This window comes from Ochotona princeps, chromosome 14 (genome assembly GCF_030435755.1).
Source record: "Ochotona princeps isolate mOchPri1 chromosome 14, mOchPri1.hap1, whole genome shotgun sequence".
Lineage (NCBI taxonomy): Eukaryota > Metazoa > Chordata > Mammalia > Lagomorpha > Ochotonidae > Ochotona > Ochotona princeps.
Window position 1 is genome coordinate 48833194 of NC_080845.1, and position 15430 is coordinate 48848623.

At 40.8% G+C, this 15430-nt stretch overlaps 1 protein-coding gene across 5 annotated transcripts in view; it reads left to right on the forward strand.

Moving 5' to 3' along the window:
• The window catches only part of MPDZ (multiple PDZ domain crumbs cell polarity complex component), a 153911-nt gene that overhangs the window by 127839 nt on the left and 10642 nt on the right, over positions 1-15430 (forward strand). For all 5 annotated transcript variants that reach the window (XM_058672357.1, XM_058672353.1, XM_058672355.1 and 2 more), the window contains 8 exons: positions 1938-2018; positions 7664-7756; positions 7842-7916; positions 9044-9218; positions 11151-11296; positions 12255-12338; positions 12487-12680; positions 13643-13790. In XM_058672357.1, the coding sequence (XP_058528340.1) occupies positions 1938-2018; positions 7664-7756; positions 7842-7916; positions 9044-9218; positions 11151-11296; positions 12255-12338; positions 12487-12680; positions 13643-13790 (996 nt within the window). The remainder of the gene's footprint in view (positions 1-1937; positions 2019-7663; positions 7757-7841; positions 7917-9043; positions 9219-11150; positions 11297-12254; positions 12339-12486; positions 12681-13642; positions 13791-15430) is intronic.

Consider the following 15430-nt stretch of genomic DNA (forward strand, 5'->3'; position numbering starts at 1 on the left):
CCAGTATTGTGGCATAGTAGGTTAAGCAACTGCCCGCAATGCCAACATTCCATATGGGTACCGATTAGAGTTTTGGTTGATCCACTTTCAATCCAGCTCCTTGTTAATGTTCCTGGGAAAGAAGCCAAGGGCAACCCAAGAATTTCAGTCCATTCCTCCAGACCTGGAAGAAGCTCTTGGTTTCAGCAGGTCCAGCCGCAGCATTACAACCATTGGGGGGATACACTGGAGTGGAAGTCCTGTCTCTTTCCATCTCTTCCTCTCAGTCTAGAACTCTGCCTTTCAAATACATAAAATAGACTTTTCATTAAAAAAAATTCAGATGAATCAGCAGACTGCTTCCATGAAGGCTATCAGTATAGTCTTCATAGAGAACAGTGGGTGTAGGAAAGGCATTGCTCACCCTTGTGTCTGGAGAGAGTGAGAATAAAACGTAAAGGAGATTGCATACCAAATGCGTGGATAGTAGAAGAACTGGAGGAAAGAAACCTCACAGAGACAGTGATGAAAGAATGGTGTGGAAGTTCTGGCCAAGACAAGAGATCTCCTACCAGTGGAAAGCAAGGAACGGGGAGCTGGAGAGGGAAGGTCCTCAGAGGAAGGAAACAAAACCAGATGATGAGAAACCTGCTAAAAGCTAACACATACTGACTTTGTCTCGGGCAGCATGGCTTCCAGAAAATGAGAAATGTACTTTTAATAATTGTCACGTACTTACATAGATCTTCAGTTAAACTAGGGGAAAAAGGCAAAGGCCCGAACTAAGCCTAGAAAAGTGGGAATGATTATGGCAGATGTTGAAGATCTGATTTGGTAGTACTATATTCCAAGCTAAATGTACTCATTGAAGACAGAGGTGTGATTCAGAACTTATACATGTGATGTGTATTTCTTGAATGATCAGCCTTGTGCCAGACACTATTTTGGGGGTCTAGAGATGACATGGATAAAATAGATAAGATGTGCATTGTTTGCAGATGTCTGAGTTGGTGAGGAGATGAATGGTTGTCTTTCATCAAAATAAAAAATACAGAAAAGAGAATAGAGATTTGTAGTAATCTGAACCTGCTTAAGAATGAGGTGCCTGTTGGGACATTTTATAGAGGTATATATCAGAACATTTGATCTTATCCCCATAGAGGCACACTCACATTTTTTAACAAAGAGAGCCAAAGCATTGGAGATTAAACAAGAGCAGCAAGGATGCAAACCTGTAATACCAACTCTAAGGCTGATGGCCAACAGAGGCCAGGGAAACGTAGACACAAGAGAGAGTGTTGCTCTGTAAGAGCCAAGCATGTTTCAGGAAGGGTAGAGTCCACAAACCCATATGCTTCAAAGAGTCCAGTAAGAAGATGATTCAAGAGGTTTTTATATATATGTATTGGGCAGTTAGTAACTATTAGTGATTTTGAGATTGCAGGTGATAGATAAATTAAGGAGAGACTTCAGTGGCTAAGAGGACATAAGGAATTGAGTGTTCTTTTGCATCTTAATATTTTTCTAAACTGGGGAAGCTTTGAATACATTTAAGATAGATAAAAAGTGATGATACAGAATGAACAGTTAAAAATTAGAGGAGCCAATTGGGTGATCATCCATGGGGAAGATATAGGGATGCAAACAGTCTTCCATAAATGAGTGTAAACCTGGTGTGTGTGTCTGTGAGACAGATGTGTGAACTCTCATCTCATTCAAATGAACTGAGTCATCTGCGTATTCAACAATGGCTAAAGTATAAGAGAAAATTTTATTTTCATATAAATTCCAGTATGTATGCCTAATTTGAGAAATATGTTGTGATCAGAAATGGCAATAAGGTGTTAAGATAGCAATAACAAAATATGTGAAACAGCTTGATTAAGTCATTGTTACATTTAAACAAAGCAAAATACCTAATATGCATTTCCTGTTTGCTGGTTATTTTCCTCTGCCAGGTGGAGCCCAGCGTTACTGTGTCTGAGGCAGCTGTGGACCTCAGTTCATTTAAACATGTGCAGCAGCTGCAGCTTCCGAAGGTAAGTCTGCTTTGATCTGGAAAACCATGTGATGTGAGTTGCTTCTCAGTAGGCTGCCAGTTCCCTGCTTTTCACAAGTGGCCTCAATAGAAGCCCCAGCATCACCTGGCAGCTTGTTAGAGATGCAGGCGCTGGGCCCACCCAGAACTACCTGCTGAATGAGAAGCTCTAGAGGTGACCTGGAAGTTAATGTATTAATGACTGTCCTGTGGAGTCTAACGCACGCTGAAGTTTGGGTCCCACGGTGCTGATGGATAAGTAAGCAGAGAACAGCCTTCCCTGCCTTATGAATTGTTCCAAAGTATGATACTCACCCATCTCTTTTTGCATTTCCCAAGAAGAGGAAATAAAAATAAAGACATTAAAGTTATATGCTCTTTGTCCTTCCTGAAACTGAACATTCTCCTGACCCTTCAAGCCACCTGAACTTTTTAAGTTCCAATGACGACTGTAAAGAGGTAGACTGCTGAGCGCAAACCTACCACTGCTTTCAGTGCTTTCAGCAGGTGAGAAGTAAATGAGTAAGTGCAGAAGGAGAGAATTGCTTACAAAGGTGAGGAGGAGGAGCCGGGGACTGGGAACTGGGGGGCAGGACATATTGCAGACAGAAACAAGCGGACTGGATTCTGCACCCTATGCAGTTTAGAGCTGCGAGGCCAGGCCTGCTGAGTCGTCCTACTGGGGTTGAACCGGAAGTTCGTACTTGACATGCTCATTGATCTTTCTGTGCCTCAGTTTCCTCTTCTGTAAATGGAAGATGATACCAGTATGTTTGTCTTCAAACATTACAAAATGAGGATAATAATGGTTTGCTCATACAATGGTCAGCATAAATCCAGAACATGATAATACTTGAGTATTCAGGGAAGAAAACCACTGGGACTGTGTTAACAATATTAAAGTTTTCTCCCTTATCTCCTTTTTAAATTTTTTAAATTATTTTTCATAATATCATCTTGAAGGTATAGGTGTTGCTTCCCTCCCCCCCGAACTTTCCACCTTGACCATTTTCCTCTCCCACCATTTTTTCCTGAATTATCACAGTAGTGTAGTCCCTTAATAACAGTCACAGCTTAACTTTCTGCTATTTAAATGTCTCATGGCCTGTAGGTATAGGCAAAGGTAGAAAATCTAGTATCACACTGTAAAGGCATATTTAAATGTTTCATTCTGAGAATCGTCCCTTATTCAGGAATTACTATTTTCATAATAAATAAACTTACACCAAAACTTGCTGCTTCAGTCTTGTGTTATGTGCATAAGATGCATTTTTCTTACTAATTGTTATGGCCATCAATAGAAAGGAGAAATCGCTAGAGCCTTTGCTCTCTGCCATTCAGCCTTTAGCCTTCAATTGGAGTCTCATTCTACAGCCATTTAAGGAAGAATGTATTCCTCTCTTGCTTCGCTGTCTCAGGGATTATCTAGCTTTCCTCTAATGTCCTCAAGTCATACTTTATACTATTTAATAACTTATTATGATTTGCCGATGAGGAGACATGTTGAATTCCTTGTGATGAATATTTTTTTCAATGTTTATCCTGATCTTCAGAAAGCTAAAACATAATTTTTTTATACATACCATTTCATGGCAATGAATCTGAAGTACTCACCCAAGCTTTGGTACCTCCTAATATGAAATGTGGTGAAATGAGATTGTTAGACACAGAGCATACTGCTGTGGCGGCTGAGGACAGACCAAATAGCAGACCGCTTGATTCAAGGCCTAGATCTGCTGTTTACAGGTGTGAGACTATGAACTTGGGCACAATTTTTAATTTGTACATAGCTTCCCCTCCTGCGAATGGGGGTAATAATAGCACTTGACATGTACCATTGCAGTAAGACTTGAATATATATTATGAGGATGAAATATGTATTTGTATAATGTCCACTGTCTGCACATATGTGCTATAAATATCGGCTACTGTATCGGTTACTATGGTTATTAGGAAAGAATAAATTGACAGATCTCTGTTTTTTGACACTGGTTTTCTCTGATTTCTCTCTTCTACCTTTTGGTTAACTGATAAAAATCCTAGATATATTGAAATATTTGCAGTTCTCTTCTTTGTACTTTTTAAAGGATTGCAGACAGGTAAATTCAAGTTCCTCAGTCTGGTATTTAGCAGTGCTGATGGACAGAAACCTGTTCTTGGTCTCAAAAGCTCTTGTCAGGGCCTGGGTGATCCCAGTTAGCCTGCTTAATCCCATTGGTCCTTGTTTTCTTCTTCTGTTCTGGGGCTGCCTAGGTCAGAAGGTTCCTGCTAAGGTTCAGAGTTAATAAACAGCTTTGTCCTACAGTATAAAAGCTGGTTGCCGTGTGCGCCTCCCTTTCAGAATTACTTGTGATGAGGAATCAATGAATGGCACACATGAAGCTTCCATTTCTTTAGGTGTCAAGTTAATCTAAAGCTCAGGTACCTGGGATGTGTTTATTGATGAAATTCCAAGTGAGTGAGGGAACTAGAGAAAATCTTTTAAAAAATCAGCTAGACAGAAGAAGCAATTAGCCGTGATTTTAATGATGTGTTAAAAGAGAAAAGTACAACAAATCTAATTTTGGAGATCTTAATTGGCTTTTACTTGTTAATCTAGATTCTGGCAGCAGTCCGAACCAAAAATGGTTCAGAATGCTCCACCGCACCACATGTGCGTGCTGTATTTATAGGCAGCGGAAAGGAAGTGACATACAGACAACGGAAGTGAGCTACAGAGAGAGCTTAATTAGTTAAAACTTGGTGTTTGCCTTATTTGAACCTAGTTTGAACAGATCCTGCCCGTGGTTGATGGAGCCTTGACAGCTGTTGTCGCCTTGAGACTCTGCTGCATGTTGTAAGAGTAGGTTACAGTTGGTTTATACAGCAAGTTTGCTAACAGTTCACTATGTAATGGAGAAACTTTAGCCCAAATTAAACATACATATGCAGGCAGCTTTAGGCCAAGCTTAATTCAGTTTAACAGATTTCAAGTGTAGATTTTAGAGTCCTTCAGGCACTCAGGGCTTTAGGTAGGCCATTCTCTGGGCTTCATTTTTCCCTCTCTGAGATGAAAATAACACTTTCTAACTGGAGATACCACCATAAGGATTCAAGGAAAGCATTTAGATAAGCCACATATACAGTGTAAGTTATTATCATTATTTTCATGTTTATCAGTGAGGTTCTGAGTGCCCCTTGTAATGTGTCCCTGACAGTATGCTGTGAAAGGGCTGTTATAAAGGTTAGGGACACATGACACTCAGCTCATGCACTAGCCTCCACAGTAGTTGGCTCTGGGAGGAAGACTCCGTTACTGAAGCTGAAATTAACCAGCCTTGGACTCTGAGCCTCATCTGAAATCCTTTGTCATTCATGCCACACGGTGTTTTTAAAAATGAGAACTCTTTGAAAAATAATTTAATGGTAATGTCACATTTTCCCATTATGTTGTTTATCTATGAGATTGCTAGTTCCGCTACTGTTTTTTAAGATTATTTATTTTTATTGGAAAGGCAGATATACAGAGAGGAAGATCTTCCATCTGCTGATTCACTCCCCAAGTGGCCGAAATGGCCAAAGCTGAGCCAATCTGAATCCAGGTGCCAGGAGCTTTTTCTGGGTCTCCCACACAGGAGCAGGATCCCAAGGCTTTTGGGCTGTCCTCAATTGCTTTTTCAGTCCATAAGCAGGGAGCTGGATGGGAAATGGGGCTGCTCTGACATGAACCAGCGCCCATATGGGATCCTAGCACATTCAAGGCAAGGACTTTAGTCATTAGGCTACCGTGCCAGGCCCACCACTGTTTTTTAAATGCGTATTTATTTATTTTAATTTTATTCAAAAGAGAGGCTAATCGAGAGAGACAGAAGCAAATCTACTGATACCACTCCACAAAGGCCTGTAATAGCTAGAAACTCAATCCATGAGTGGGAGAGACTCTGGTACTTGGGTCAGCAAATGCTGTTCCCGGAATGTGCACTAGTAGGACACTGGAAGAGGAACCAAGTCTTGAATATAATGTGCCTTGCAGGCATCCCAAGCGATATCTTAATTGTTGAGACAGTGCCCACTAGTTTGTCCCACTTTCAACTGTTCTCAGAATTCCAAGTAGTAGAGCTGGAACTTGCAAGCTGGTGTTACACCTCCAAGTCTCCTTTTCTGCTGGTTATCTCTGTTTGCCTTCAAACTCTAACCACTTTTCTGAAGCTATTAAGAACCCATGGAGAATTCATCTTTCATTACCTTGTTTGTATTTCTTGAATCATCCTTCTGCTTTCTCCTAGCCAGTGTAAAACCCTACATGTACTCCATACCCAGCTAAAAATCTCACATCTGTATTTTCAAGCATCCGCTTGATATACTGATCTATATAATGCTTACCGTTATTGTATTATCTTGTCACTTAAGTATATCTAGGGCAAGAGTTGGATGTGAGGGCGATCTGGCTGCAACATCTGTCACCCCATTGATCGCCAGGGTTGATTCGGCTGATCTGGCTGGCCAGGCGGGTGTCCCCTTCCTCCCTCACTGCTCCATGTGCATCCATCCCGAAGCTGTGCGCTTGGTCGAAGAGGACGACCATCCCCACTAGAGAAGGACTGGTCTTTGGTCAAGGGTATACGAGTAACTGCCCTCCCCTGCTAGAACCTCCAAACCAGCTCTCAAATATATGTAGGGCAAGAGTCACCTTTGGTTATGTTTTCTAAATGTTTAAAATGTATACACCTCCAGTGGTTTGGCTGGGGCTGAGCATCACTTACAAAGTGACTTACTCAAATTGCTGTTGTCCGGAGTCCTTATTTTCTCCTTCGAGAGCTGATGGTATAAATGTATCCCCATGGCATGGCAGCTGACTTCACAAAGCAAGTGACACAAGAGAAACAGGAAGGAGAAAGCCTTGTTGTCCTATTTTTGTTTTGTTTTGTTGTACCCGATTAGCATTCTGAACACCACCACTCTGTTTTATACTAGTTGTTAAAATCCACTCATTAGGCCCAGCCCATACATCTAATCTCCCCATCTTGGAGGGAGAGATATAAAACGATTTTGCCTTATATTTTAAAAATACCAGAAGAAACACAGAGAAGGAAAAAGGGGGTGGAAGTGAAAGGAGAGAAGAAGAAGCAGGATGGGAGAAGGCTGATAGGGTATAACGGGAGAGTTGCCTGGATATTCTAATGAAACTTGCCAGTTTTTGCAAAGAGTTGAGGTTGAGAATGTGTGTTAGAGGAAAACATTGGTTAAAGCTGCTTGTGCCAATAAAGCATTTTCCTGTGATGTGGCACTTTTTTGTTGTTTAAAAACTATTTAGATTTTTTTAGATAAGAAAATAGATTTAGAGGTGAGAAATAGCATAACTGAATTTTATGGCTAAGCCATAGGTAAATTTTGGAATCCTAAAGGTGAGTTTTCTCTACGTTGTATGTGGCTGATTTCCTGGAAAGGTGTTGGTGGAACAGAGAGGTGTAGCAAGGATTCAGGTACTTGAACCATTATCAGCCGCTTCCCAGGCACCTGAGCAGAAAGCTGTGTAGCAGGCAGAGCAGCCGGGGCTTGCCCAGCGCACCCATATGCTCTGCAGTTGCCCAAGGCTGTGATTGTATAGCATTCCATTTAGACATGACTGATGTTTCGTGCCTTGTGTTTTTGTTTTTGCTTCTCTAGGATCAAGGAGGTTTGGGTATTGCTATCAGTGAAGATGATACCCTCAATGGAGTCATCATAAAGAGTCTGACAGAGCATGGGATAGCAGCAAAGGTGAGACTTTATCTTACTGTTAGGAAGTGGTAGAGAAGAAATGGCCTCTGGAAAATCACACCAACTCATTCACATTTCCATTTAGGATGGACGACTCAAAGTTGGAGATCACATCTTGGCTGTAGATGATGAAGTTGTTGTTGGCTATCCAGTTGAGAAGGTATTTTTCCAAAATAGAATAAATGCTACTGGCAACTCAAGCTTGTGGCTGGTCGTGTGTTTATGTGCTGGCTGCTGGGGATCATAGTGAATTAGGACTGAGTGGCTGTCTCTGTTAAACAGATTTAAGGACAAGAAGCAATCATTACGTTCTTTTTCAGGTTATCCTATCTAGATGATTTTCTATCTGCTAGTAAATTGTTAAATATTGACCAGGAAATTTCAGTAAATGTCATTTCCATTTTCTTTAGGAAAACCCAAAACTCATAGGCAGTGGCTAAATCAGCAAATGGTCCAGAGGAATATTTGCTTATTAGTATTGACTTCCATAACTATCATACATACATACATATATATTAAGACTCTGCCAGTACATTTATCATTTTTTTGTAATTCTTACTAAAAGTAAATTGTTTTTTTTTTTGTTCCTGAATTTCCTTGTTCTCAAAAGTGATCATAATGCTTACTTGGAGTTTTATTTGATGCCTTGCATGTACAACAACAATCAAAAGGTTTGTTTTCCATTGCAGTGTGTGAAAACCATGTCATAGATCATGTTTCAATGTCTACATTAACCAGCAAGAAGCTTAACATTATTTTAAATAAATTTATTATTAATCGTAGAATAGGTTTTATCTAATCCATCAGTTGGTTTTGCGTATTGGTCTTGATTTTTCTATGGTATAATTTCCCTATCCTGAGTTAATATATGTTTCTATTTCATTAAAAGTGTTTAAATAGGTTACAACAGATTCTCTGTAGCATCGGGAAGTGAGTAAGATACTCCAATATATATTCTGATGTAGTAAGAATCCAGTCTGTCAGAAAAGATTTACGAGAAATGCAAAAACATGGAGTTTCTATGCTTGTGTTGGAAAACACTGTTCAGAACTAGACTTAAGAGTGGAAATTAACTTCAGCTTAATATGTATCATGCATCCAAAAACAACTAGAGAGAAATTAAAATTATATTCTTTTTAGGTCTCTTAAGTGTTAACAAGAAAATTACATTTCCTCTATTTTGCCTTCTACCGTAGACAGAAGGGGATCCAGCAATAATAGTTTTTCTTGTCAGTCCACTAATACGCATTTGATTTTATTTCCTCCCTACTCCCAACACCTTACTAGTTTGTTAGCCTTTTAAAGACAGCGAAGACGACAGTCAAACTTACCATTTGTGCCGAGAATCCAGATTTGCAGGCTGTTCCTTCAGCAGCTGGGGCAGCCAGTGGAGAAAAGAGGACCAGCTGCCCGTCTCCTGTGGTCCTGCAGTCAAGCTCCCCGGAACCCGAGTCCGTCCGAAGTAAGGACTAGGTTTGTGAGAGGCCCACGTGTATAGTGCACTCAACAGAGGGCCCCTGCTTGGGAACGTTAGTGGCTCTTTGAAAGGTGCGAGTAAGGATCCCTTTGGTGGTAGGCTAGTAGCAAGAGAGGGGCTGCGAAAGAAAGAATACTGGACTGTAAAGCACAGTCTGGGCATGGCACATGAGCCTACCATGGCTATGCAGTAAATCCACACGTTCACCCTGAACTTTAATCTTTCATCTCTTGTTCTCCAGCAATCTTTGGCTGAGGGCTACCTGTGATTTCAGGTATCTTAACTAATGCTTTAGAAATACCATTCTGGAGATACTTTATGTATACACACATGCACACACACAGAGAGAAGGTAATTTAGTTTCTAAGTTTCAGTTTTGTTATGTGTAGGATGGGTATACTGTGATGCTTTAGCATAGATAAGATCAACAATGCCACCATGAGAGATTCCTACAGTACCAGTTATGGACACAGGATGGAGAGGTCTGACTTAGTGTAATAGCGGATCATAGACACAGGTGACATGGATGCCATGCACTGTGAGATTATACTTGAGTGTATAATTAAACTTCTCATCTTTGAAGGTAAATTATTATCACCAACTTTTTTTTTAGAAAACTTACACAGGTTTGTTACAAAACAATAAATTACACACTCTGCCCCATAAGAACTTAAAATTGCTCAAACATATTGGCTTTTGCTGTAAGTATGGAAAAAATTGGGTCAACAAACTGAACATTTATTTATCTCAATGGGGTTTTAAGAAAACATTAATTGAAAACATTTGCAGTATAACTGGACAAAAACGTCTTAAAGTTATACATTTCTGAGGAAATTAGCTCTTGTTTACAAGAACCTGGACACTGAGTGAAGTGTCAGAAGTTATGCAGCCTCGTATGCTTCCTGACTCTCCCCACACGTGCTATTTGTTGTATCTCAAAATATGATCTAATATGAAGACTGTAATACAAGAAGATGTGAAATTATATTATTCTTGCTTCCTCATAATCTGTTCTTTTCTGATCATTTATGCACCAGGATTTGCTAATAACACAGCAAAAGAAAGCCAAGGGGTAAACTGTAAATGTGTGTTATATACATAGATTTGGTCACGTGAAATGAGAGACTCTAGGATAAGAAAAACAAATGTGTTTTATGCTCCCTTGAATTGCTTTCAAGTCACTGCCTCATGTTTCCCTTCTGAGTTGGACAAATCTCTGTTTCTTAATAAGCACGCTTCATTGCAGTGTAATGTGGAAGGGCACACTGAAACTAGGCGTTCTGTTCAACTCTGTTTTCCTCCCTTTATATTCTATACCTTACAGTGACTTAAAAATACAGAGTAGCGTTGAAAAGCATTAGCAGGTGATTTTTTGCATACAACCTTAACCTTGATTTAGTGATTTGTAAATTTTTTTTCAAAAACATATTGATTATATGTGACCATCAGAAACAGGCATGAACAGAATATAGGCAGAATACTGGAGAGCTACCATCCGCTGATTCTCTCCTCCAACGCTAGTTAACAGCCAGAACTGAGCCAGGTCAAAGACCGGAGCTAGCAGCATCATCTGAGTCTGCTATGTGAGTAGCAAAGTCCAAGGTGCCTGGAATAGCACTGCTGCCTTCCAGGGTGAACATTAGCAGGAAGCTGGAGTTGAGAACAGAGCTGGGATGCAAACCCAGAGGCTTCCATGTAGGACGCAGGCAACCTTGGCAGCATCTTAAACACTGCCTCAAACACCCTTCCCTGATCCATTGTAACAAAACGACAACATTCTGGTGAATTCCATGTCTCCTTTCTCCTGGTCTTTATGCTTTTTCCTACTCTGTCCATCACAGGCAACCAGTGTAGCAAGTTTAACCGATATACTTTTTCATAAGTGTTTACTTGTTTTTCATTCTGAACTTATTTTAGGTACAAGCAGATCATCAACGCCTGCCATCTTTGCTTCTGATCCTGCAACCTGCCCCATTATCCCTGGCTGTGAAACAACAATAGAGATTTCCAAGGGACGAACAGGACTGGGCCTGAGCATCGTGGGCGGGTCAGACACACTCCTGGTGAGTGCCCACCCAGAGGTGGCACACAGGCAACCCCTTCAGTCAGACCTGCCAGAACTAGACTGGGGAGAAGTCTGTCAGTTTAATTAAATGTAAAGACCAAGAAAAATGTATTGCTCTCTATTATTATTAATTTTTACAGCAAAACCTTGATAAGGATCCTGACATTTTTAGTTTATTTAAACCAATGCTCACTTAGTAAAATTTCGTTATTCCTGTGAATGTGACATTCAGATTTTAGAAGGTTTCTACCAGCTTACCAGTGCTTTCAGTTTCAGCTTTGTTTTTATTGACAGGCGGCAACCATCTCACAGGATAGCGCACCGAGGGGAAGGAAAACAGGGTTTTTGTAGTTTAAATGAATATATGAAATAGATCATGCTACATGCACACGAGCAGGGTGGTCACTGGTAGCAATCTGCGAATTCAGAAAGTAATAACATCTCGGTAGTCAAAGCGAGGGTTACCGAGGTCAGCGTGCCCTAAAACACACCATAACATCAAACAGGTCAGAGGCCCTCAGGTTTCCAAGAGCCTCACCTGAACTAGCACTTTTGCAGAGTTTATGGTTGGTCCTATCACCGTTGTCTGTCTTCGCTGATCCATATCAATTAGTCCCAACTGAATGTTTTGCACACAAAATTTTCTAAATGTAAAAAATATATTAAATCATTTTTATTTGTAGATAGATAGGATAATGTGTCTATTATACATAGGTATAGGTAATTTGTACAGTTTTGTTTCTTTAAACTCTTCATTTATAGCCTTTTTGAGCTATTCAGCAAAAACTGTGTTGTTTGACATTTTCTTGATTGGCAAGAGGTAGCTGGCACATGGATCCCGAAAGGATCATGCGTGCTGGCTGTCTAGGATTGTCCCAGATGTTTGCATTGCATTTGCACTCCCCATGGCTGGGGAGAAGGGATAAGTCATGAGTGTGTTGTGTTTGGGCTCCTAGGGTGCCATTATCATCCATGAAGTTTATGAAGAGGGAGCAGCGTGCAAAGATGGAAGACTCTGGGCTGGAGACCAGATATTAGAGGTACAAAGTCCTTGCCCATGGCCTTCAGAATAAGCAGGAAGAAGGCAATGGGGCGGTGTTCCCTCTTTTGTTTTCTTCCTTTCCCCTCCTTTGTTCAGTTGATGTAAATTACTTAGCTGCTCACCATGAAGACCCCGTTTCTGTACAGGTGAATGGGATTGACTTGAGAAAGGCCACCCATGATGAAGCCATCAACGTCCTGAGACAGACGCCACAAAGAGTGCGCCTGACGCTCTACCGCGACGAAGCCCCCTACAGAGAGGAGGACGTGTGTGATGCTGTCACTGTGGAGCTGCAGAAAAAGCCAGGCAAAGGCCTGGGCCTGAGCATTGTCGGTAAAAGGTGCGCCTGCAGACGGCAAACCTAAGTGATCTTTTGGGAATAACTGGCTTACATCCTTGTCATAGGTTTATAGCAGAGTTTTTGTTCACGTCTGCTGTGTTGCAGATGGATGTTGTGTAGCCTGCTCACAAAAGAACATCCAAAGACATTGGGTTTGAACTTTTTAAGATAGTTCGCTAAGGTTTTGAAGGTACTCGGCAAACCCATTTGGTATTTTTGTGTACCTGTTGTATGGTAGGAAATACATTTGGTTCTGGGCAACTAGGGCCAATGAGACATAGTTCCTGACCTGAGAAATTCACAGGCTGATGAACTAGAGTAAAATATGCTCAGGCAACAATTGAATGTGTGGTTGAGTAACAGAGACACATCCTGGATAGACTATAGAAGCAGAGGAGGAAGGAGAAAAGTGACCCTACTTAGGTGAAATGAATAAGAGCAACTTGCAAGAAGAGAGCCGCTTGCGCTAATGTCAAAGATGATAAATGACATGTTGTGGGTTGTAGAGGGCAGGGGAGAATGAATAGGAACAGGGATCAGTGAGAAATCAAAAGCATGAAGTATAGTGCTGGGTTCTTGCATATACATACAATTCAATACCTGTATCATTTAAATATTTATAAGTACAATAAAAATTAGTAATAATGAAATCATTTTCTACCCAGTCTAGAAAATTGCAATGGTAGAGTGCATTTCTATGCACAGCCTATACTTGATGAACAATACATATGCTCACTAATGGCATTTTAAACTTATAGAATACATAGACTACATGGCATAGGCTGTCGTTTATCATAAAATATAATAAATCTATTAATATTGCCCCAGCGTTGTTCAAAACCAGAAAGCTTTTAAAGTCATAAAAATGGAAATAAAAATTTTGGTTAAAAAGTTAGCTTGTCGTTAAAAGCACTGCAACAGACTTGAGGAAAATTCAAGTTGAAGTTCCCAACTGTTCGTAGGAATGATACTGGAGTGTTTGTGTCGGACATTGTCAAAGGAGGAATTGCAGATGTTGACGGGAGACTGATGCAGGGAGACCAGATATTAATGGTGAACGGAGAGGACGTACGGAATGCCACCCAGGAAGCTGTTGCTGCTTTGCTTAAGGTAAAGCCCAGTGCAAAGGGAACATCGTGTGACTGTGTGGAAAAAAGAATATAACATTAAGTTGCAGCGTCTAAATTACAGCTGACTCCTGTTTATGCAAAGAATCATCTCAAGAGAAATGTATTGATAATATTTGTGTCAGTAAATTTGTGAGTAACTATGCACTTAATAGTGGTAAGAGTTATGAACTGAAAGTTTTTAATATTAGTTGGTCTTTTATCTTAGTAAATATTATTTGGATCTTTCCTTGTAAGAAAAGTATTCAGGTAACAAAAGAGAAGCAAAAATTTCATCTTCCATTTCCCCAGATGTATTCTTTTGTTTATTTATTTCTTTATAATTTCTTTATTTATTTTTTGAATTTTATTTTTAATGATGTTTACATAGTTGAGAAAGGACCAGTGATTAGGGTAACCAAGGTCAAACAATAGGGGAAAGCGGATGAAACAATTGTTCCCAATTTTCCTTGTTTTCTTCCTGCATCTGGTGGGAAGGAGGAGCGAAGGGGAGAGGGCCACAGCCAGTCTCCAAACCGCATCAGCACCCAAGAATGTGGAACGGCCGCTCGATGTCATCCCGGGGTCTCTGATGTGGAGCTTGTTCCAAGGGTACTTCTTAAGCGGTTTTAATAGTTCTGAGATGCTGCTGGTTTTATTGTTCCAGGGTTGAGGAAATTCTTCTTAAGTATATTGACTGACAGTACCTTAGAGTCTCCACTCGCCCAGATACTTGCTATCAAATTTGGCTGGGTGAATTGTCCAATTTGTTCCGCCCTCCTTCCTTTTCTATGGTAGTAGTCATCCTCTGCAGGCCTTAGTGAATGAGTTGTCACGGCCCACCATGTTCATCTGGGTGTGCTGTTCACTGCACAGGTTTCACCAATCAAGTAAGCCCAAACACATGCATTCCACAGTCAGACCACAGATCCTGTGATTTTCACCATGCTTGAAGTTCTGGGTCCAGCAGTCTAGTTAGGATGGGGATTTCCTCAGATGGAGGCTTAGCTTGCTACTTCAAGACACCAGTCCCAAGACTGTTCAGCTACTTAAAGTTGGCATTTAAAACATGTGTTAGTGGGCCCGGCGGCATGGCCTAGCGGCTAAAGTCCTCACCTTGAACGCCCCGGGATCCCATATGGACGCTGGTTCTAGTCCCGGCAGCTCCACTTCCCATCCAGCTCCCTGCTTGTGGCCTGGGAAAGCAGTCGAGGATGGCCCAATGCATTGGGACCCTGCACCCGCGTGGGAGACCCGGAAGAGGTTCCTGGTTCCCGGCTTCGGATCGGCACGCACCGGCCCGTTGCGGCTCACTTGGGGAGTGAATCATTGGACGGAAGATCTCCCTCTCTGTCTCTTCTCCTCTGTGTATATCTGACTGTAATAAAATGAATAAATCTTTAAAAAAAATAAAATAAAACATGTGTTAGTTAGCTCACTGTTATGCTGTAAATGTAGATAAGACCTCACATCCTTAATTCTATATCCAAGAACACTTTAGATTTTAAAAGCATGCTCCATCAAAGAAAAGTCTGCATGAAGAATCCTTCTCTGATTAGAAAGACAAATCTGATCTTATTTTAAAGAATGAGTTTCAAAGTCTAGAACAATCACTAAAAAAATACAGTTCTTAAAAATGTAGGT